The sequence below is a fragment of the Ochotona princeps genome, chromosome 4, assembly GCF_030435755.1.
Source record: "Ochotona princeps isolate mOchPri1 chromosome 4, mOchPri1.hap1, whole genome shotgun sequence".
In the NCBI taxonomy this organism is placed as follows: domain Eukaryota; kingdom Metazoa; phylum Chordata; class Mammalia; order Lagomorpha; family Ochotonidae; genus Ochotona; species Ochotona princeps.
The window spans coordinates 75,917,421-75,940,291 of NC_080835.1; the positions used below are offsets into that span (position 1 = coordinate 75,917,421).

General features: G+C 49.4%; 1 protein-coding gene across 2 annotated transcripts in view; it reads left to right on the plus strand.

Moving 5' to 3' along the window:
- DRD2 (dopamine receptor D2) overlaps positions 1-22,871 on the plus strand; it is a 54,315-nt gene that overhangs the window by 21,064 nt on the left and 10,380 nt on the right. For both annotated transcript variants that reach the window (XM_058662521.1, XM_058662522.1), the window contains exon 2: positions 22,196-22,511. In XM_058662521.1, coding sequence (XP_058518504.1) covers positions 22,227-22,511 — 285 coding nt within the window. In that variant the 5' untranslated portion in view covers positions 22,196-22,226. The remainder of the gene's footprint in view (positions 1-22,195; positions 22,512-22,871) is intronic.

Below are 22,871 nucleotides of genomic sequence, written 5' to 3' on the forward strand. Positions count from 1 at the left end.
GGCTGCTTTCATTCACTCATAGCCAACATTCTGGGCAGCTGGAGTGTTCTAGAATCTGCACATTCAAACCTAAGAGGGCAGGCCCAGGAGGATGCTTGAGGGCTAGAGCAACCTATGACTTATGAGATAGCATTGCAGAACTGTGCAGAAGTGGCCAGGGGGGCACAGTGAAGCAGAATGTGGCTGTGTGGTGTCCTGGGTACCCCCAAACTCATCCCATACCTCTCTCAGGTCAGGCCACATGTGTGGGAGCTGCTCTCTTTGGGGGCTAGAGCAGAAGTATGGCAGGTCTAGACTTTCAAGAGCTGCAGGACTCATGCCCCAGTGCCCCAAGGGCTTCCACAAAAATCTGTATCTGCTTAGTGCCTATGCGACCCTCTTTGTAGCTCATGCTAGTCTATCTTAGAGACAAGGCTACAGACGAGGCCTGTGGTGGCCAGCTAGGGATTCTGCACTCCAGCCTGTGAGTGCATATGGCAGGCAAGCAACTGGAGATGTGTACATGGTTTCTTGCAAGCCCTTACCACCCTGGGAAAAAGAATACAACTAATTGTTAGTGACAGCATTATCTTTGCTGGCCACAGAATCTTAGCTCTTAATAGGAATGAAGGTTCATGAGAAGGCTTTGTACTGCTTCTCCAAATCTTTCTAAATTGGAAATTATCTTAACTGAAAAACAGGTGTCCTTATCAGGTGGAGCACTAGCTGTCGGGCAGAGGTGTTGCTGATACACAGTGCTTGTGCAGGACACTGGGTCACAGCACCCCTGCACTGCCCAGGCCTTCTTGTGGCATCTGTCCCTTCTCTCACCTGCAGGCAAGGTGGCAGGAACTCCTCCTAGGCAAGGGAAGGCTCTCTTGCTCAGGCATCTGCAGATCATTTTCAATTTAGAAAGATTTGGAGAAGCAGTACAGAGCCTTCTCATGAACTTTCACCCAGCTTCCCCTAACATCTTACATAACCATGCTGCAAAACCAAATCAGGAAAGCAAAACTGATTCGTATTAGTAACCTAACAACAGTTTATGAGCCAGTGTTTCCAATCCAGGAGCAATTTCAGGATATCACATCTCCTTTAGTTGTCCTGTTTCCTTGGCCTGCTGCAGTCTGGGAAAGGTCCTCAATCTTTCCCTCTTCTTTTTTTTTTCCCCATGGCTGTGATACTTCTTAAAAAGTTTAGTTGAGGGCCCGGCGGCGTGGCCTAGTGGCTAAAGTCCTCGCCTTGAAAGCCCCGGGATCCCATATGGGCGCCGGTTCTAATCCCGGCAGCTCCACTTCCTATCCAGCTCCCTGCTTGTGGCCTGGGAAAGCAGTTGAGGACGGCCCAGTGCATTGGGACACTGCACCCACGTGGGAGACCCGGAAGAGGTTCCAGGTTCCCGGCTTCGGATCGGCGCGTATCGGCCCATTGCGGCTCACTTGGGGAGTGAATCATCGGACGGAAGATCTTCCTCTCTGTCTCTCCTCCTCTGTGTATATCTGGCTGTAATAAAAATGAATAAATCTTTAAAAAAAAAAAAAAGTTTAGTTGAGAGGGAGAGAGAGAGAGAGAGAGAGAGAGATCTGCCATTTGTTGCTTCACTCCCCAAACGCACACAATGGCCCAAGTTGGGAGCCAGGAACTCAATCAAGGTCTCCCATGTGGGTGGCAGAAACCCAGTCACTCAGGTCATCATCACTGCTGCCTTGGAGAGTCTGTACTCACAGCTGAAATCAGGAACTGGAGCCAGAAATTGAATCCAGACACTTCAAACTAAGACACAGGCACCTTGGCTGCTGGATCCTACACCCCAGTCTCGAGACATTGAAAGAATACTGGTCAGTCATTTGCAGCATGAGAGACAGTTGTTTTGAACTTTTGTGATGATCTTGGCAACCCACGTTTTGTAATCTTAACTACTTTTTAAATAGTTTTAATACTTTCCCATGGCCATTGTGTTCTCTAGATTCCCAGAGCTTTTGCTTTTGCCCCAGACCTGTGCTGCACAATGAAGGATCCTTGGCAGCTATGAAGGTGGCAGCCAGGTTATCTATTCCACAGGCTGCATGTGTGAGGTTGCCTCCTTTGTGTGAAATGTGGGTCCTCTTTCACGCCAAGCCTGCAGGTGCAAACAGTCACTCTCAGTGAGGAGCTCCCTGGGATAAGGGGCCTTGCCTGTCTTACTCAGTGTTCCTTCTGTTATTCCTAATCAGTGCTGCACACAAAGGGGTTCAATGACAAGAGCTGCATAAAAGCGTGGTCATCACCCTCATTAGCCACCATTTAGATGATGGAAGAATTAGAGCAGGGGGGTAAATCATGATCATAGCTTATAGATGTGTAAGGCTCCTAATTTCCCACAGGGAGCCCACAAGCAGGCAGAAATGGCCTCATATGGCTGCACAATAGCTTACAGACTTTCTTTTCCTGTATGACCAGTATTTCCCAGTATAAGTATGAAGTTTGACAATGTTGTAAACAATAATAGCGGTCATTTAGTCCATCCCTAAAGAATTGACAGTATCAGGGATTTTTTAAATCTTATTTTTACTCACAGGCTTATTTTATTTTTATTTATTTGAAAGACACAGTTACAGAGAGAAGGAAACACACACAGAGAGATCTTCCATCTGCTGGTTCACCTCCCAAATGTCCACAATGGCTGAGACTGGGCCAGGCAGAAGCCAGGAGCCAGAAGCTTTGTTCAGATCTCCCAAGCACCTAGGCAGTCTCCCTCTGATTTCCAAAATAGGAAACATGCAGCTGAACTGGAAGTGGAACAGCTGATGCTTGAACCGGCACCTGTAGGGATGCTAAAATTGTAGGCAGTAGTTTAATCACTGTGCCACAAGGCCAGCTCCCCCACACTCACCTTTTTATTACTTTTTTAACATTGTTAACTGATGAAAATGTCTGCTTTGTAAGATTAATTTTAAGTTTGGGAAACTAAAAGAAGTTAGAAGGAGCCAAATCAGGAATGCAGGGTGGATGCCTGATGATTTCCCACTGAAACTCCCACTCTTGTTTGAGCAGTGAAGAAGGGGTATTGTCAAGGTGCAAAGGGGCCCCTGGTCTACCTTTCCTGGGTGTGTCTCTGCTCAAGCTCCGGCTGACTTTCCAAGGCACCTTCCTAGCAAGCAGATGTGATCATCCTTTACCCTTCTGAAAAGTCAATGACCAGAATGCCTTGGGTATGGCCCCAAATGTTGTGCAGACCTTTGCTCTTGACTGGTTCCACCTCTTGATGGCCACTGTGTTGGTTGTGCTAGGTCCTCTGGATTGCCCTAGTAAAATTGTGTTTCATCTCTTGTTCCAGACCTCCGAAGAAATCCTTCTACATCCTGGCCCCACTTGGTTAAAATTTCGCTAGAGAACTCTGCTCTTGTGTGCAGCTCATCTGGGCCCGGCAGTTTGGACACCCACCCAATTGAGAGTTTACTCCTCTTTAATATTTCAGTGAGGCTTGTGCCAGCGAAACCAGCTGAGGCTGCCATGGAGTTGGCTGTCGCTTTTGCTGTTAATTGTCAGTTCTCTTCACCTGCTGGTGTGGGCTTCATTTCAGCTTCATTCTTCCCTTTTAAAATTTGTGTTTTTAAGTTAGTGAGAGAGAAAGAGAGGGGAGAGAGAGAGGGCGGGGTGGGGGGAGAGATTCCATCTACAAGTTCACTCTCCAAATGCTTGCAATGGCAAAAACTGGGCCTGTTCCAGCTGGGAACTCCATTCACATCTTCCACATGAGTAGCAGGGGCATGGTCACCTGGTACCTCCCCAGTTGCAAAGTAACAGGAAGCTGGAGTCAGGAGCAGAGCCAGAACCCCAACCCAGGTGCCTTTCCCTCATCCTTTCTTTGTTTTCTCATCCTTGTTTTTCTTAAAGCATTTTTATTTTGTTAAGGATTTATTTATTTGTATTTGAAAGACAGACTCTATATAGAGAGAAGGAGAGACACATGACCAGAGCTGAGTTGATCGAAAGTCAGGCGCCAAGAGCTTCTTCGAGGTCTCCCATGTGGGTGTAAAGGCCCTAAGACTTGAGACAACCTCTGTTACTTCCTTAAGTCTTAAGCAGAGAGTTGAATTGAAAGTGGAACAGCCAAGACATGAACCAGCACTCATGGGGGATGCTGGCACCACAGGGTGGATTGGTCTGATGTACCATCCTGTTGGCACCCCCCATCCCATCTTAAAACTGCTGCTTAGAAACTGCTGGTTTCTTCAGGGGCATATATACTGTAAAGCATCAATGATGTCACCACACATCTGATGTTTGTTCTTGCTTTCATGTTAGCAGAATTCATGTTGCCCTGCTACAAGTTCTTTGCGAACAGATGTCTTACCTTCACAGTGGATCAAACTATAGTCTGTGTAGACTTAACAAGTTAGCGTAGGTTTGTTTATTTCGGTGCAAAAAAAAAATTGAAATCTGTATGCATGCATAGTTTTACCTAAAATGCATTTTCTGTGATGGTTGTGAGGCTATTCTTGTACCTTAAGCCTTTCCCTTGCATAAGGGGTCCACACTGGCATTTGGCTTCATCTTGTTTGCACTAGTGTATCCATTATATTTTTCATACAGCTTGTGATTTCTTAGCTTTATTTGTAAAAGTCAGAACAAAGACGTAAGTTGATTTAGAAAGTATAGATTCTTAGATTTCCAGAATTCTTAAAGTCATTTCATTCACATATAGCTCTCCTGTTTTTAGCAAATTTCCTTTATCAAAATCTGCTTCACACAAACTGAATTACACTTAGTGTTCTGGGATTGCTAGCTGGCTTCGGTATCCATGTTTCATTATTTTTGAGATAGTGACTCAAACTAATGATGATAGGAACACCTATCATGTACAGGCTTGGGAGCAGATCTGACTGCCCCATGAGCTCACAGGACTCCTGGTGTCCCAAGCCCAGGTGCTTCTCACGGGGCATGTGTCTGGTGCCCAGAACATCAGTCAGCCACCTTTCTCATGACAAGGATTGTAGAGCTATGGTTAATCTGATGCACCAACAACAGAGGCCACCCGAGGACTTCAAATGTGTGTGATAATTCACTCCTTATGAGTGTCCTACCGGGGTTTCTGGTCCATGCTAGCGTGTACTCATTGCTGGGGAAGCAAAGGATGAGTTAAGACACAAACTTCCTCATTAGCAAGCACAGGAAATGGACGAGACACACTCTGGATTTTGGCAGCACAAGGGCCAAGAAGAAGAAAAACATCACATACTGTGAAAATTGAAGAAGGATGACTAATTTCTCCCCCTCTCCCCCACCCCCCCCCCGGGAGAGATCATCAAAGGCTTCTTGAAGGAGGTGACCTCAACTGGGCCCGAGAGACCATAGTGAGAAGAGAATTTCAAAGGAATGAATACCACCTGGCATTACCTTCTCTAACAACCCAAGCACACAGACAAATCTGTTCAAGATGTTGGTGTTCTCTGAAGTGGAAGTGGCAGGTGGCTCCACGTTTAGGATCACCAGTGTGTGGCTTGGAGGGAACAAGATCGCTGACATATTTGTTAGAATAACTAACTAACTAACTAACTAACTAACTAAATAAATAAAATTCACTTATTTGGGAGTAAGGAAGGAGGGCAGGGCTAACAGGTCCAGTCTGCCCCTGGGAGCTCCACATGGCCCAAATAAAGGGAGGCAACGAAGATAGGTGGCAAGGCCCCTCTTCAGGCCATCGGCCGTGCTGCAACCTGCGTGCTAAGAGGGTGGACTGTTTTGTTTCAACCTGCGGTGCATACCCCAGTGTCCAAGAACATCTCTGCTTCCAGGGTCACGGATGTGATTAGTGGATCAATCATCAGGAGTGTGAAGCAACTGCAGCCTGTGGGGAGGGAGGTTTGTTGTGACTGTGGAGCTCTGAGTACCAGCAGGGAGGGAAGGCGGCCTGTGGGAGCTGGTGCTTTAGAAACAGCAGGGCAAGGGCCTCTGGAGAGAGGTGTGTGCTGTGCGCAGGGAGGGCCGGGAGCTGCTGTGCCCCTAAGGCACCAGAATGGCCTCGAGTCACCCTCGCTTCATCCTTCTGCTGCCAGTGCTCGGTGGGGGTGGACCTCTGACTTTCAGCAGCAGAATTACAGCCCAGTTATTCCCCAAGTCTACTAGGAGACAGAAGACACACACGCCAGTGTGTTCTGGAACCAGGCAGTCAATGCAAACTAATTGACGTTAACTGGGGCCAAAGCTTTAGGGATTGGTGGAGACTATGGACATATGGAGAGCTTGCGTCCCAGCTAGCTGGAACTCCGCGAGTAGCGGTGTGTGTGTATGTGTGTGTCAGCAGGTACTTCTGCCTTGACCTCTGCTCTAACCTTGGGGTGCTGCCCCTTCTGAGCTAGGGCAATGAGGCTGTGTGGGAATGGGGAACAAGAGCAGAGATATAGCCCCGTTTCCTCTTCTTCCTTCTTCATTGGGGTGCAGACAGGACTCCTTCCTGCTGAGCCAGGCTCCCCTTTGCCTTTTTCAGTGGGCATGTGTCTTGTGTAAAGGGAGCTGGCTCTTGGGCCCGGCGGCGTGGCCTAGCAGCTAAAGTCCTCGCCTTGAAAACCCCGGGATCCCATATGGGCGCCGGTTCTAATCCCGGCAGCTCCACTTCCCATCCAGCTCCCTGCTTGTGGCCTGGGAAAGCAGTTGAGGACGGCCCAATGCATTGGGACACTGCACCCGCGTGGGAGACCTGGAAGAGGTCCCAGGTTCCCGGCATCGGATCGGCGCGCATTGGCCCGTTGTGGCTCACTTGGGGAGTGAATCATCGGACGGAAGATCTTCCTCTCTGTCTCTCCTCCTCTGTGTATATCTGGCTGTAATAAAATGAATAAATCTTTAAAAAAAAAAAAGGGAGCTGGCTCTATTAAAGTACTGTCATGCAAGGATGACCCAGTGTTTTAAAACTTAGGATTCTTCCTATAAAAGCTAGAGATTTGTATCAATGTAAATTCCCAATTTCTAAATTTTTCTAAAAGAATATATTTATTTTAAAGGCAGAATTATACACACACACAGAGAAAGAGAGAGATCTTTCACCCACTGGTTCACTCCCCAGATGGCCACAGTGACTTTGGTTGGGTGAGGCTGAAGTTCGGGGCCTGGTACTCCATTAGGGTCTCCCATGTGGGTGCAAGAGCCCATACACTTGTGTTATCTTCCACTGCTTTTCCCAGGCAGTTAGAAGGGAGCTATATCAGAATTGGAGCAAACAGGACTCAAACAGGCACCTGAATGAGACACCAGTGTTGCCAGTGACAGATTAACCAGATACACCACAATGCTGTCCTCTGTGGTCTCCAAATTCTAAATTTTGGCAATCAATTCCCATTTTCTAATGATGCTATGTGAGCCCAAAGAATTGGATCTGTGAGCTAATTATGGCTTCTAGGCTGCAGGTTTGCAGGCCCAGGTATGGAAGGGGTTGCGAAACAGTGCTGTCCCCATTGCCAGGCTGGTTGAGCCTTACCAACAGGAAGGACTCACCAGCCTCTGGTTCCCATGGAACAAGATGGACTGATTGTGCATTAAGGTCTTCCCATGACTGTTACTGGTTTGGGACTCACATGCATGACTCAGAGTAGGAAGACAACAAACTGTTTCCTGGGCATGCGAAGACTTAAACTTCCTGGCTGGTGACTTTGGTGTGCAGGTGGACACCACGGTGTGTCAGCATCACACATACGGCAGCCTGAACCTGAGAACAGCTTCCCCTCCCTCCTACCACAGCTATCAAAGCTCCCTGTCAGCCTATGCCGCGGGAGCTGTCACAGCCTCATTACTGCTAATTCATCTTCACTTAATGCATCAAAAGCCTGCTTTATAAAACTGGGTGGGCGCACAGGAAGTTTGATTAGTAACATTATGTTGTTTGCCACGATATGGGCTTGGGAAACAGCTCTTCTGGGTCCCAGGAACTCTGAGCTAGGAAGTGTGCTGGCTCCAGCCTGGGTGAGGTGGGAGACACCGTCTCTTTTTCTCTGCCTCCCTGTGCCCCAGAAGCATGTCCCTGGAGCTGAGTGTACAGGGTCACTGGTCCCACACCATTGTCTCTGCTCCCCAGAATTCCCTTCTTATTCCCCTTCCTTCTGCGCTGTGGATTATCGTCTCCATCATTGCCTGCATCAGGCTGCTGGGCAATAAATCCAAAGGTTAAGCTCTGTTCCCAGGCTCCTGAGTGAGAATGGCACAGAGAACCTCTCAGAGAAATTATTTCTAAAAGCAGCTTTTCCCAAGGGCCAATAGAGAATTACTGCAGGCAAGATGGGCATGTTCAAAGGCTGGGTGGGTTGGGATTGAATGTAGGAATGATGTTCACTTGTAGAAGTGTCAGATTTCTCCTCCTGCTCACCTGAGATCTTTGAATGCACAGATGATGATGTAAATGCAAGAGACCAACTGCACTTGCTGGCCAAGAGTCAGGAGCTTGAGATTTTGTCTGTTACTGGGTATGGTTTGCCTCAACCTTGTTGTGAGGGGGTCCTGCTGGGGCCTTGAGGATGTCAAACTGATCTATCTGCCGTACTGGTCCCTTGGAGTCCTCGAGAAACCTTTGAAGCCACTATTTGCAGAAAGTGAGGGCACCTGTCCTTGTACATGCACATTGGATTTGGAACCTACCCGGCCATAGTCCCTTCCACCCTGGATCCAGATTCAACTTCTGGGGAAAAACAAAGCCTGAGTCCTGGGGCAGGTGGACCAGGCCACTGGTGTGAACCTGAGCAGACCCCATGCCTGCTTCATCTGCAACGTGGGGATTGGTCTGGATTTCCCAAAGCTTCACACTGTGCCTGGCATGCAAGGGAGACCGGTGGCTGCCATCGTTTGTGGTTCAGTTGGGCTTTGCCCTCACCTCCTGTCCCTACCCAGGACCCATCAGGCCAAGAAGACCCACAGTCTTGGAGGAAGGCGTCCCAGACCATTGAGAGCATGACCAGGGCTCTTCCTCTCACTGGTCTGAGTGTCCTCACTGCCCTGCCTGTTCTGAACAGAGCCAGTGGAGTGACCTGAGGAACAGAGGGAGGGATGGTTAGGCTAGGCTGGTGGGAAAAGAAGCTAACTTTGAAGATAAGGGAGTGACATCAGGAAGAGAACTTGAATCGTGTTTGCATCTGTAATTTTTTAGAGGATTAAAGAATGCATCAGTTTTGGTCAATGTTTAGCTGTGGAAAATGTCAAACACAAGTAGAATGAACGAGATCATGTGTGTCAGTTTATTCCCTTCCCAGCTTCCACCACAGTCACAGCCAGCCTGGGATCATCTGCACCTCCATCCCCAGATGACCACAGTGGCCAAGACTAGGCCAGGTTGAAGCCAGGAAGAGTTTCTTACAGGTCTCTCAAATGAATGGCAGGGTCTAAACATTTGGGCTATCTCCAACTGTTTTTTCTCAGGCACATCAGTAGATTAGAAATGGATCAGCCAGGAATGGTACCATCACCCATATGGGATACTGGCATTGCAGGCTGTGGCTTTACCCTCTGCGTCACAGTGTGGACCCCCCCGCCATGTGGTTTTTCAATAAAGGGCAGCGTACAGTATTTCAGTGCATATCTCTAAAAGATGAGGACTTGGGCCTGGCACAATGACTTAATTGGTTAATCCACCCCTTTAACGGCCGGGATCCCATATAGGCACCGGTTCATGTCCCAGCTACTCTAATTTCCATCCAGCTTCCAGTTTGTGGCCTGGGAAAGCAGAAAAGGACGGCCCAAAGCCTTGGGACCCTGCACCCACGTGGGAGATCCAGAAGAAGTTCCTGGCTCCTGGCTTCAGATCAGCTCAGCTCTGGCCATTGTGGCCACTTGGGGAGTGAACCAGCAGAGAGATGATTGTTCTGTCTCTCCTACTGTCTGTAGATCTGCCTTTCCAATAGACAATAAATAAATCTTAAAACAAACAAAAAAAAGAGGACTTAAAAAAAACTGGTGGACTGTTGTTGCCATACCTAAAAAAATGCCCCCAGCCATTCCTGATCTCATCCAAGATCTACTGCTTGGTTTCTCAATCGTTTCGTAAATATCAAGGACTTTGACTAAACATCCAAACCAGGCCCACATATTGCAATCGGTTAGTGTGGCTTTCAAGTGTCTTTGTTGCAGAGGCACCTCCTCCGTCTGCTTTCTATTCTTTGCAATTTATTTTCGGAAGATAGTGGAGCACTTGTCCTGCAGCGTCTTCCACACTCCGGATTTTTCACATTTCACTGTCATGGTGGAATTTCACCTTCCACTTGTCTTTGAGCTTTTGACACCAACCGAATAGGTGTTGGCAGGGGCGTTCTGACGTTCAGCCCCCACCTGCCCACCTTCTCTGTATCTTCTGTTCCTGGAACCGAGGGCTGGAGGCCAAGGGCAGAAGCTGTGAGCCGCCCAGCAACACAACTGTGGACAGTGCATTCTTTGGCCTGGATCCAGTCCCCGCATTTATGAACAAGGACGTCTTTGCATAACACAGTGTGGTTTTCTGCCAGATAACCGAGGTTGTCTTTTCTCTTTCCAGAGCAATAAGGTTCGGGATTTGTTTCCCTCATGACTTTCAGGAGCGTGTTTTCTCAATGCTTTCCTGAAATTAAAGCAAAGGTCAGCCCGGCTGGGCTGAGTCTCAGCCCTCCTCCTCCTTTGGTGGAAGACAGGTCAGCTGTCAAGTACACTGCTGCCTCCCTGTGCCCTGTGACCTGCCCAGCTCTCAGGGCATGCCAAGCTCCACTTCCCAATTCTTATTCTTTTTTGGGGGAGGACTGAGGGGAGGCTGGGGGAGGCATCTGGGAGGGAGGGAAAGTGGAGGGGAAGGGGTGGGGGAAAGAAAACTGCGCCAGCCCCTGGGCTGTGCTCTGAATTTAGATCCGAACAATTTCTACAGTCTTCGTTTGTTCTTTCCACTTCTCAGGGAGGGGACCCCGGCCCCCACCTCAGCTGCTTCCCACCTGCCGCACACGTGCCCCAACAATCGACCTCTTCCTTTTTTCGCATGGTACAGGGCTGGAGCATTCATCAGAAGGCAGAACAGGCAGTGAACAGCCCTGCCACCACCCTGCTTAACATTGTGGGAGCCGCTCTCCCCTCTGCCACCACCACCATCACCACCTCCTTTCCCACACTGAGTCACTCCAGCTAACAGTTAATTAATTTGTGACACTTTGACAGTTGGTGAGGAGACATTTTTACAAAGCCGTCACCAAGCATACATGGGGACAGGGCTGACGGGCAGGTACCCATTCCTGTCTTGATTGCATCTGCATTCCACTTTAGGCCCCAGAGCCCTGGTGTCTGCTGGATGGGCCTCTCAGAGCGCTTCACACACGCAGGGACCCCTTGTGCAGGCCCCTGGGTCACCTCGCCACTTGGTACAGAGGCAGAAGAATGAGGGAGCTAGCTGTCTGAGATGCAAGCCCTGAACACTTAGCTCGCGCGTTCCCTGCCCTTGCAGACACTGGCCCGGGGCTGCCTTTCCACAGCTGGATGAGGAACTGTAAGTGCATCCCAGGTTCTCCCTGAGGACCTGCACCCCAGGTCCATGCCCTGAAGATGAACCGAGTGTCCCTTGAATATGCGCGGCTGCAACTGGTGAATGCTGATGTGAGAAAACTGGCTTCCAGATGCCCTGGCCTGTGGGCACTTCACTCCTGTATAGGGGGCGCTAATCTAGGCAGGCTGGAGCTTCAGGGCTCCCAGGAGTCTGGAAAACACGCCAGCAACTTTTCTACCTGCTATTTGTGCCCTGCTGCACCTGCGTGCACCCTCCCACATGTCATTCTTTTTGCTTTTGGGTCACACCGTAGGTGGAGACCAGCCAGCTGAACCTCTAACCCTAGCTGCTACTATGCCTGGGGCTCAAAAAGCCCTAGGCAATCTCAGAGGAGTCCCCTGTGGAGAAGGATTCAGGGAGGGAAATGACTGCAGTATAGAAAGAGACCAAGCGATGGGCTCTTTCGCAGGCGGAGCTGAGTGAGACTTTGGCTTCAGTTGCTGCCCTGGGAGAAGAGAGATCACTGGAGATACCTGAGATCTGGATGAGGGGTGAGCTCATAGTTTGGGAAGAAACACTCCACAAATCATTAGACCAATGACTTGATTATACCTGTGATCAATGTCACCAAGGAGTTGCAGAGGTTGGGTAAATGTCTGGAGTAAATTCCCTTGGGTAAATTCCCTGGAGAAGTAACTGGAAGGAGGCTGGCCCTGCAACATGTGGTCCTAGAGGAAGAGGAAGGGGAGGCGGAAACCTGCCAGGACCCTGTGACCCTGAGCCACGGGAGGAGGGCTGGACCTGGTGAGGAACTGGGACACTGGAGGTTCAAGGAGATAGCAGCTGCTGCTCAGGTTACTGAGGACAGGAAGCAGGGTGGGCATGCAAAGACAACTCTGACGTTTGCAGAAAGGGAGGAGCCAGGTGGGGACCCTGGAGTCAGGTTTCATTCCAGAGGCAGGCTCTGAGTCAGGGCCCGACCTGCCCAAACTGTCCATCTGCAATGGGGCACAGAGGGCCCTTGAGACTGGGTCAATCCTCCTGGCTGCAGCTGGACAGGACCAGAGCAAAGCGGTACAGATGTGTTCAATATCCTGCCACCTTAGTGCTCTCGGCTTGGCAAGGGACACTAGTAATGAGGGGCTGGAGGAAGGCCAGGCTCCTGGAGACCCAGGTCTCTAAGTAGTCCAGACGTGGTTCCCATTAGAGAGTGCCTCAGGGTGAATGGGAGGGATGCGTCTGGGTTTCTCCCTTGGCGGTAATTGCTGGTGCCTGGGCCAGTGCCTTCAACTCATTCATGCATGCACTTGGGCCTTGTGTACTGGGAAAGGACTTCTGGCTGAGATTCAGCCCTGGGGTTAATTGCCTCACCCCTGCTCACTCTCCCAAGGCCAGGCTTTTCTTTCCCCACCCATCCCTTCCTCTTCTTACCTAGAGACCCAAACAGTAGGCTCCGAAGCCCCTCTAGAGATGAGGTTAGTTTCCTCTGCCCCTGCTGAGTGACCCCCACAACTCCCTGCTCCCTACTTCAAGGTTTTATTTTTTTACTCTGCTTCCTTTCAGGAAGAGTAGGAAAGAATGAGAGCCACTCCTTCCCCCACCTATATTTCCACCCTACCTCTCTCTAGTAGCCAGGGGTTCTGGGAGGCCCAGCCCTGAATCACAACCAGCTTTAGGACCTACGAGATGGGGGTGGGGGTGGGAGTGGTCGACCCTCCCCTCCTTCTCTCCCCCTTCCTCCCCCTCCCCCCCCCCCCCCGTTCCGAACTAGTTCCACTCCCTCCTACCCGTTGCTTTTGACATGCAAATGTAAGCTGCCTTTTCCCCACCCCACCCTACCCCTCCTCTACTTCTTCATTGAAATGCTTCAAGCCTCTGAAAAGAGGGAAAAAATGATGTGTTTAAGACAGCAGTGTCTCACCCGCCATCGAGCCTGATAAGGGATTGTTAGATTTTAATTAGACAATTAGATTCTTTCAAATGCCAAACTTGCAGGGAGGCGGTTCCAAGACTGAAGCCAACTTGAGGCAATGAGAATCCAGTTGCCTAGGTTTGCGCAGCCCAACTTCCTGGGGTCAGACTGGGGAAGGAACCAGGGTGGAGGTGGGCGGAGCCAGAGAGACCCCGATATAGAGAAAGGGGTGAGAGGTAGAGGGACAGAAATGGAGGTTGGGAGGGCAGGGGAGTTGCAGAGAGAGGGAGAGAGCCAGAGAAAGTACATTCAGAGTGGCCAGAGTGGTACAGTTAGACAGGCAAAGGCAGAGACTGAGATGTAAAGGCAAAGAAGAGACAGAGAACAGGAAAGGCAAAGAAACATCGTGATTGGAGACAGGCAGAGAGACAAGGCAGACAGACAGACACAGAATGGCTGAGACAGAAAGAGGGGTATGGATAGAAAGATAGGGAAAAAGAGAAGTGTTCCCTCTTCTCCTTCTTGGACCAGCCAGCTTTCCCCAGGACCTCAGCTGCTAGTTGACTGACCAACGTGCCACTACCCCACCCACCAGGGGACCTGGGGTGGCTACATCCTCCAGGCTATGCCTAAGAGCAGGTGTCCAACATATCATCAGCAACAGTCCAGGTATGATGAGGCTGGTGCAGAGTCCACTGATTGACATAGTCCATCTCAGGGTTTCCCCTTGTCCAGTTTTCCGCTGCAAGCATAGAGCTGAGGTGGTTGATTCATCTACTCCATTTTCCATCTTTTTTTTGATTAATGCTTTGATTCCTCCATTTTGTTCAGGGGAATCCCCCTAAAAAAAACTTTGAGGCATTCCCAGTCCAGTGATGGGATAATTGTTGAGCATATTGTAATTTCCTTGTTACTGCCTTCACTTAAAAACAGAGGATTTGGCCCAGTGCTGTGGTATAGCAGATAAAGCCACTGCCTACAGGCACTGATTCAAGTCCTGCGCCGATCCGAGCTCCACTTGCAATCCAGCTCTCTAATGTGCTTGGGAAATCAGCGGACGACAGTCCAAATACTTGGGTCCCTGCACCTACGTGAGAAACCTTGAGGAAGCTCCTAGTTCCTGGCTTCAGACTGCCCAGCTCCAGTCATTTGCAGCCATCTAGGGAGTGAACCAGAGGATAGAAGAGCTTTCTGTCTCTCCTCTCTGTCTCTCTCTGTAACTCTTTCAAATAAATAAAATATGCTCAATAGAGAGAAAAAAAAAAAAAAGAGCAGGTGTCCATCTCCACCTGCTGAGCCTGCCAATTACTGTTTCTACCAACAGAAGGCTGAGAAGTCTTTATCACAGGATACAGAGTGCTTCAGGCCCTGTTGTGGGAGAGGGAGAACAACCACTCCTTCCCTCTCCCCTGCCCTGCCTATTGGGTGCAGCTTAGCCCCAGCCCACCCAATTGGAGAGTCAGCCATAATTTTTGAATTATGTGGTACAATTTCTTATAGACTGGAATTCCCCCCCCCCAACTCCAACCCCGACAGACTTTCCCCATTTTACTACAATGGTATAGTCCTTCATAAGGAGTCATGATTCCATCAGTCTCTGATTTAAGTGTACCCCGACATTGCTGGTGCAGACAATGTCAGACAGCCCAGCATCCCATTGTCTACACATGTCCAAAAGTTTCATTAGAAATCTATCCTTCACCTGGAAGCAAGGATGGATGTTGCACTATACCCCCACATCTGGATATGGTAGACCCCAGTACTCCATCTTTATACATTTCCATAATTGAGAAGCCATGATACAAGGTCAACAAATGGTATGAGTTAGAACAACAGCCTCAACAACAATAACAAATTACAGCACCATGGAAAAACGTGCCACTGAGTAACCAACTTTTCAAATCAGGGCCCACACCAAAAGCAGTTGAGTATCTAAGGTGCAGTGGGGTGAGGGACTGCTAGGTACGAACTGCCCTCTGCCCATTCCTCAGGGCCTGGGAAGTTCCACGCTTGACTTATCCTGGACCCCTGGGGGGGGGGCTCTGTTTTGCACTCTGAAGAGAGCCCCTGGCACACAGCAGGCTGGACTTGGGCTGATGAACGCAGTAGGGAGATGTTCTCAGTACCAGCATGCAGGGCTCTGCAAGAGCATGAAGTGGGCCTTGGCTCTTCAGAGCTAGAGCAGAACGGTGGATACCAGAGACAGCTAAGGGCAGAGTGTTAGGTTTGAAATGCACTTAAAGTTCCTAAAGTTCTTACGATGTTATGTGCAACTAATTCCCATAATTCCGGCAGCCAAGTCCTCTTTTCAGGATTAGCTTACCACAAGCCAAAAACCCAGACGCATCAAGGTGCTTACTAAGTCTTTTATTCCCAGCAGGGTAGAAACGGGAGCAGGGGTGGAGGGGGAGAAAACTGGAAAGGACACACCTCCTGCCATGGTGGCAGGTTGGGGGCTGCCAGGGCAAGGGAAAGGAGCAAGATGGAGGGCACAGGGTGGGGGGGGAGAGTCAGGAGAAGGGAAGGGAAGAGAAGAGGGGAAAGGAGAAGCGAGAGACTGTGTGGGCTGTGGGCCGTGTGCTGACTCCTGGGACTGGTGAGTGAAATTATCTGAGCCACAGGTAGGTGGGCGGAGACTAGGGGTAGGGGCCGGAGAGATTGGGGCATGGGAGTCTCAGGTAAGGCACAAGGTTACTTCTGATTGGTGGATAACCGGGATGGCGCCCATTTCTGGAGCTGTGGGGGAAGGGGAAGCAGGAAATGGCACAGGATCCAAGATGAGATGTTCAAATCACTTCTCACAAAGAGGATCTCAGGCACATTAATGGCGTGGGGCTGGAGGTAGCCTGCCCCCCACCATCTTCCTCTTGCTCCTGGCAACCCCCCGCCCGGGGGAGCTGACACAGACAAGCCTGGGAGAGCCCCGTCCATGAAACTTGTCTGTGAGCTGCTGTGTGTGGGGTGTGGAGCAGCCATGGCCACAGCCGTCGCTGCACGTGTGGATGAGGAGGTGTCCTGGGGCTGAGACAGCGGTTGCCTGAGCAGTGATAGGTACCTGTGAGTACTGAGAAATGGCAGTGACCGCGCAGAGCCCTGTTGGGGCTCACTAAATGCTTATGGCGTAGGGACTATGATTTGAAGCTTTTCTAAGCTTTTATGCAGGAGGCACGAACCACCTGGGAGGAAGGCGGAGGTGGCATTTGGAGGGCGGTGAGCCGATTTTCATAACCCTAAATCAAAATGCTTTTTTTGACAACAGATTTTTTTTTAAATAATAATTTGTGCTCTTATTTATCTGAGATACATTTTGGCTGTGAGAATAATTCACTTTGGGCTATGCATTTAGCCAGTCTCCCTTTCAGCAAAGAGTTCTGTGTATTTTAAAAAAGAGTTAAAAGCAGAGATTTGAATGTTTGCACCAGAAAGCAATGCTGAATATTTGAGAAGACAAATATGCTCACTCTGATTTGCAGATTTGCACGTTCTACAACATATATTGGAACAGTACTAGGGAGCCTGTGAATATGTACATTTTTCTGTTGTCAACATAAAGCAATGTGGGGAGAATCCAAGTACCTATGAAACTGTGTTACATAATACAATGTAATTAATGAATTAAAAATAAAAAAAACATAAAGCAATGTATTTACAAAACTTTAAAATCCTATCATCGCTGTAGGAGATCTGTAAACCATAACAGACCTAGCTGAGTCACTTGAGTATAAAATCCACCATTAATTTGTCCCAGCAAATCCTGGCTGCTGGCTTCTGGGTGACTTGGCTTTCCGCTACACGTGCCCTAGGTGGACATTCAGCAAACCTCTTGCATCAGACCCTCTTGCCTGGAAGAGCCCTGAGCTGTGGTACTCAGCACCTTCCCTCCGTTCTACCCCCAGACATAAGCTCTGGCCAAGATAGGATGCCGAAGGGGCAGGGCCGGAGCAGGGATCTGAAGGGTCCTCCAGCCTGGCTCTTCCCTTATGCCCTGTGGCGCTGCTCCGCTTGGAGCCCAGCCACCCGTGCAGCTGGAGGCATTCAGCAAAGAGGAAGGGATAGGCTGGAGCTGGAGCTGGAGCAGGTGGCGCCTGGGTTGGGTCGGTTTGCTTAGGAATCCTGCAAAAAGGTCAGCAGAGCAATGCCAGCAAGTCACTGAATTCCATTTCCATTCCAGGTGCACATCCTGTTCTCCCTACCCCATCTATTTTCTGTCTCTTTAAGCAGAATGTATTTTATAATGGGTGTCTTAAGGCTGAATCAAAGGGTGGCAGCAGTCTTCTTTCCTAGTGCTACATAAATTGTGGTGCAGTGTGCACTTGCTTTTTTCTTAGAGCCTGTGAAATATGGGTAGTATTGTACTTCTGGTCTATGACAAGGAGAGATGGTAGCCTCTTCCAGGCCAGCAGCCACCCAATCCTTAGGATCATGTAAATCAGTCCTTTGTCCAGGGCCCAGGGCCAGACATTGCCTTTTCTCTCTTTGGTTGGTTGCTGTCTCTTGGAGCCCTTCTTATCCCTGCAACCCCTACTGCTCCAGCACGGGCCATAGGAGACCATGTGTGTAATAGGTATCTGGACAAACCTGATCTTAGTGAACTGCACATACTCAGACTGTGCTACTCACTTCGTCTTTCTGAAATGGCCCATTTCATTTCATTCTTTCATTTGTTTTGATTGTCATTTATAAAACTTTTAAATTATTTTTATGTATTTAAAAGTCAGAAAGGAAAAGACAGAGACAGATATTCTACCTGCCTGTTTACTACCCCACTTTTTGCAAAAGCCATGGCTGAAAAAGGCCAAAATGAGATGCCCATTATGGTAGTAGGTACCCAAATGCTTCCCATTAAGATACACATTAGAAGGAAGCCAGATCAGGAGCTGAGTAGCTGAGACTTGAACCAAATACTCTGATATGGGATGTGGCATCCCAGGCCGCTATGCCAAACTTCAATAAGAAGGCTTGGCCAGCAATATGTCCTACTACAACTATATGCATCCCTGTTATGTAGATAGGAAAATGGAAGCTCTAGAAAACTAAATAGTCTGGCCCAGGCCCCAAAGCTAGCAAGAGTCAGAGTTAGGACTTGAACTGAGGATTTCTGATCTGCCCCTGTGCTGTGCTGGTGCCCCTTTTGTCCTGAGAGGTGGGTATGCTGATGTCTGGTTCATCACAGTTCTATATTGCTTGTCAAAATGTCAGCCCCTTGTAGGAAGGGTGCTGAGGACATGGCCGGGACCAGGACTGCCCCCTCATGGTTAGAAGACAGCCCCACACTACAATGCTGATAGAATTCACAGAAATTTAAGCATTCCCATGATTTTCCCATTTTTCCATCATTTCCATGTACTCTTTTTGGATCTGTAAAAGTCAATGAGTGTCAGCAAGAATCAATAGAAAAATAGGACACTCAATGCCCATGGCCTTTCCCAGCAGCCTTAGATGCAGAGACTCACCCTTGGCCTTCAGAGAAAGCAGCACTCACTCACAGCCAAGCCCATGCTGAGCTGCCCTGCTCACATTCTCCCTCTGGATTGTGCTCACTGTTTTAAGTGCCAGTCCTCACTGAGCACCCCAGCCATGCACACATGCATAGCCTTTCTCTGCTTGCTGAACATGGACAGTAGGGATGCCCCAGAGCACTTATGCCACTCAATCTCCACCCCCGGGAACCATGCAATGCATAGCAGTTTCCATTGCTGAAGAGATACAGAAATGTACTCGAGGTCACAGCATGTCCCTGGCTCAGCCTCAGGATCTCAGGTAAATGAGAGCAGTTAGCAGGGGAGTTAAGGCCTGAACCTGATGCTTTAATTCAGGCCTTTGGGGGAGCTGCAGGGCAGGCACCCTGCATTTGTCCTGGAAGCATTCCCCAACTCCCTGCATGCCCATTGCCTTCTGGGCATCTGCTTCCAGGGCATGTGCCGATCTGCACAGTTCCATTAACCAAATAGCACAGACTGTGGCAGAAGACATTTATTTCTCCCAGGCTGCAAGTCCAAGATCAAACGCAGTAGAGTTGATTCCTCTTGAGAATTCATTTGTTGGTTTACAGATGGCTGGCTGCCCTTTTGTGTCCTCACAGGGTCTTTCCTCTGTGCATGCTGCCCTGGCATGCATGTGTGTGTGTGTGTGTGTGTGTGTGTGTGTCCCCAATTCTTTTCAAGAAGACATTGGTCAGGTTGGACCTGGGCCTACCCAATGGGATCATTTCAGCTTATGTACCTGTTTAATCAAAAGTCTGTCATAAAAAATATAGTCATGTTCTAAGGCACTGGCATTAGAAATTGAACATTATGAGATTTGTAGGTTGAAGGAAGCAGCTTATATGGGACCAACATGCAGCACTCATAACACCCGTGATGTGCTTGAGCTGCATAACTTTCTTGTCACTTGTTCATCCTGTGTTAGCAGGTGCATTTCTGGTCTGGAAAGGTTTTCTTTTCCATTGGATGGATGCAGCCTTTGATTCAGTTCAGCTAATGTCTGTTGAACACTTACTACCCACAGACCACAGAGCCTGAAAAAGATGAGGGGTGAGCAAGACACCTAACACTCTCAAAGCTTCCATCTCAGTGAAAATAGTGGGCACGCAAATGGGTGTGTTTCGGGGAGAGCCACGAGATGTGCTGTGCAGGTCTGAGGAGAGTGGGAGAGGCTCCAGTCAGAAGGCTTCTGAGCAAAGTCTGCTCTGAAGGATGTAGGGGCCTGGGTGAGCAGAGAGGGAGAGTTTTCTAGACACTTCCCTCATTTGTAGAGTATGGATAGTAACAACAAGCTTCAGAAAATCATCAAGGTGGTGTACTCACAAAGCCTTGCTGAGCTAACAGACTCTGCCAGGATCCAATGCTGTCACCACAGGCGGGCTTTGAGTCCTGCTGCTCAAACAGAAATCTGGTGGTAAGGTGTAGAACAAGTTGGGGGTGGGCAGACAGGGAGTTGAGGGTCCTGACAGATGCTCTGGCCAGACCAGGAGAGGGATGGTCAGAAGCAGGTGGAGCAGTGGGCAGCCCAGGTCCCCAGCAGAGCATTGCCTTCTGCTTTATTCCTAGCCAATTCAATAATGTCTGATTGAGTAAATGAATGTCAGGCAGTCCCAGCTGCCCGAGGCATCAATACACACATATAGGGCTCCTGCTGTGTGCTCCCAGTGGGAGGAGGGGCACGTTGGATCTGTGGAACACAGCATCGATATGACACAGTGCTTCACAAGCTGACAGCACAGGGCTTGCTGCACACTGATGTTCTACCTCACTGCACCTGAAATGAGGTGTTTTATCAGGGGCGAGATGGGGAGAAATGGGCAGAACCCTGGGCCCCCTGCACCCTGTGCCCTGCTCCTTGACTTGGATGTGGCCACATGTTGAAAGTGTATTCAGAGACTAGATTTCCTGGGTGTCATCATGTTTTGTGCAGGGGGCCTCGGGGTGCTGAAGAATTGGGTTCTGTTATACAGAACATGGATAGGAGACCTGGCTATCTAAGTGTCAACAGGCATCATGCTTCTGTCTTCACCAGACAGACTTACAGGTGCCAGATGCCCCTCAGGTCTCCTCCTCAGGTGCCGCTCTTGCCCCTCTACCCCTGTCCCTGTGAGCATCACCACCACCAGCCTCCTGGAGTTCAAGGCAGAGATCTCAGGCTTCCTTCACCCAATCCTTTCTCACACTCCCACCTCAGGCCCACCCCATCCCGGCAGCCTTCAATGAGTAAGTTCTGTGCCATCAACTCTTTGGTTGTCTCTGTATACATCTCTCCACCTCCTTTCCCGCTGCCTCCATTTGGAGACTGTTGTCCCTGACCTCAAGTGTAGCCACAACCTCACGCTCTTCTGAGGTCTGCTCTGCAGCACAGCAGCCAGTGGCCTTTCTAGAACACCCATCCATTGGTCTTGCCAAGCCAGCAAGACCCAGTCTGCCCTATGACTGTCCTTCCAGATTAATTTTCCCAGCCTCACTGTGAGGCCCAAAGTTTTCAGTCCAGCACAATTATTTGTGTTGGGGAACTGGGTTGTATTCTTTCAGTCACTTGGTGAATTTCTCTGTGTCACCAAGAGACACAGACACCTCCTGCAGGAAACACCCCTACCCCCACCACTCTCTGCACTGCAGCCAGATTTGTGTCTTTCAAAGGGAGACCTGGTCATGGGGTTCATGGCTGCCCTGATTATCAAGTCTGACTCCTGGCATGACTGCTAAGGCCCTACGTGACCTTGACTATTACACCCTTCTGGAATCACTGCCTGATAAGCCCTTCAGTGTTTTAGCTGTCCTGAATCTCTTTCAAGCCCCTCACTCCAAAACCTGCTCTCTGTGTTAGCTGCTTCCTATGTCTAGACCCTGTCTCTCAGAGCTTTATCTGGCTGATTCCTACACATCCTTTAGGTGTCCGTTGAGCATCACTTTCTCCAGGAAGCCTTCCTTAAATGCCTAAAGTAGATTATACATCTCTCCACCCACTTTCAACCATAGATTTAGCAGATAAATTGGTTATTGCTCTTCCATAACACATAAAGTCTCTAGAACTATCGTATGATGTTGCTTAACAGATATGTACAGAATCGAGATTGAACACATGAACTAAGTGTCTGTTCTACCCCCAGAAGCTCGAAGTGCTAGTTAACTTAAGCACGTGGTGTCCTGAGTAGTGTGTCCAACAAATGAATCAGCTTTTCTAAGCTCCTTTGTTTCACCGTACTTGCTCCTATAGGTTAGAAGAAAGGCAACTAGTCAGACAGTTGTTGGATGTAAACCTTGGAAATCCCAAGGTTGGAGAGTTCTCTCTGCTGCCAGCAAGGGGTTAGTTTTAGCACCAGGGCACACTCACATCGCATGTCCATTTCTCCTGGCCAGAGCCTTGTCACCCAGTGGCCCCACTGCCCCGATGGATCCCCTCAATCTGTCCTGGTATGACGATGACCTGGAGAGGCAGAACTGGAGCCGATCCTTCAATGGATCGGAGGGAAAGTGGGACAGGCCCCACTACAACTACTACGCCATGCTGCTTACGCTGCTTATCTTCATCATCGTCTTCGGCAACGTGCTGGTGTGCATGGCTGTGTCCCGCGAGAAGGCACTGCAGACCACCACCAACTACCTGATCGTCAGCCTCGCTGTGGCTGACCTCCTCGTCGCCACACTCGTCATGCCCTGGGTGGTCTACCTGGAGGTAAGTCCGGGCCCCCACCATGCTGTTCTATGAGAGTTTTTTGAGAGTAATGGGTGTTAAGTTCTTTGCAGACAACATTTTCTTAGGCCATGTGCAGAGCAGATCTGAGCAGCTGGCGTTGTCATTGCTATATTACAGCTGATGAACCAAGTGGTTAGAGGAGTTAGGTGACTCCTCTCACACCACACAAAGACTACAGGACCTATATAGGCCTGGAGCTGGTCTTGAGGTCACCCCGGAAATGGGAGTGGCTGGGGAGGATCCCCAAGGGGAGGGCATGTCTGTGGCTCAGGCCTGACACCTTCATTTCTCCTCCCTCTCCTCCATTATGCAGAAACGGGAGTGCCGCTCTGTGTCCCA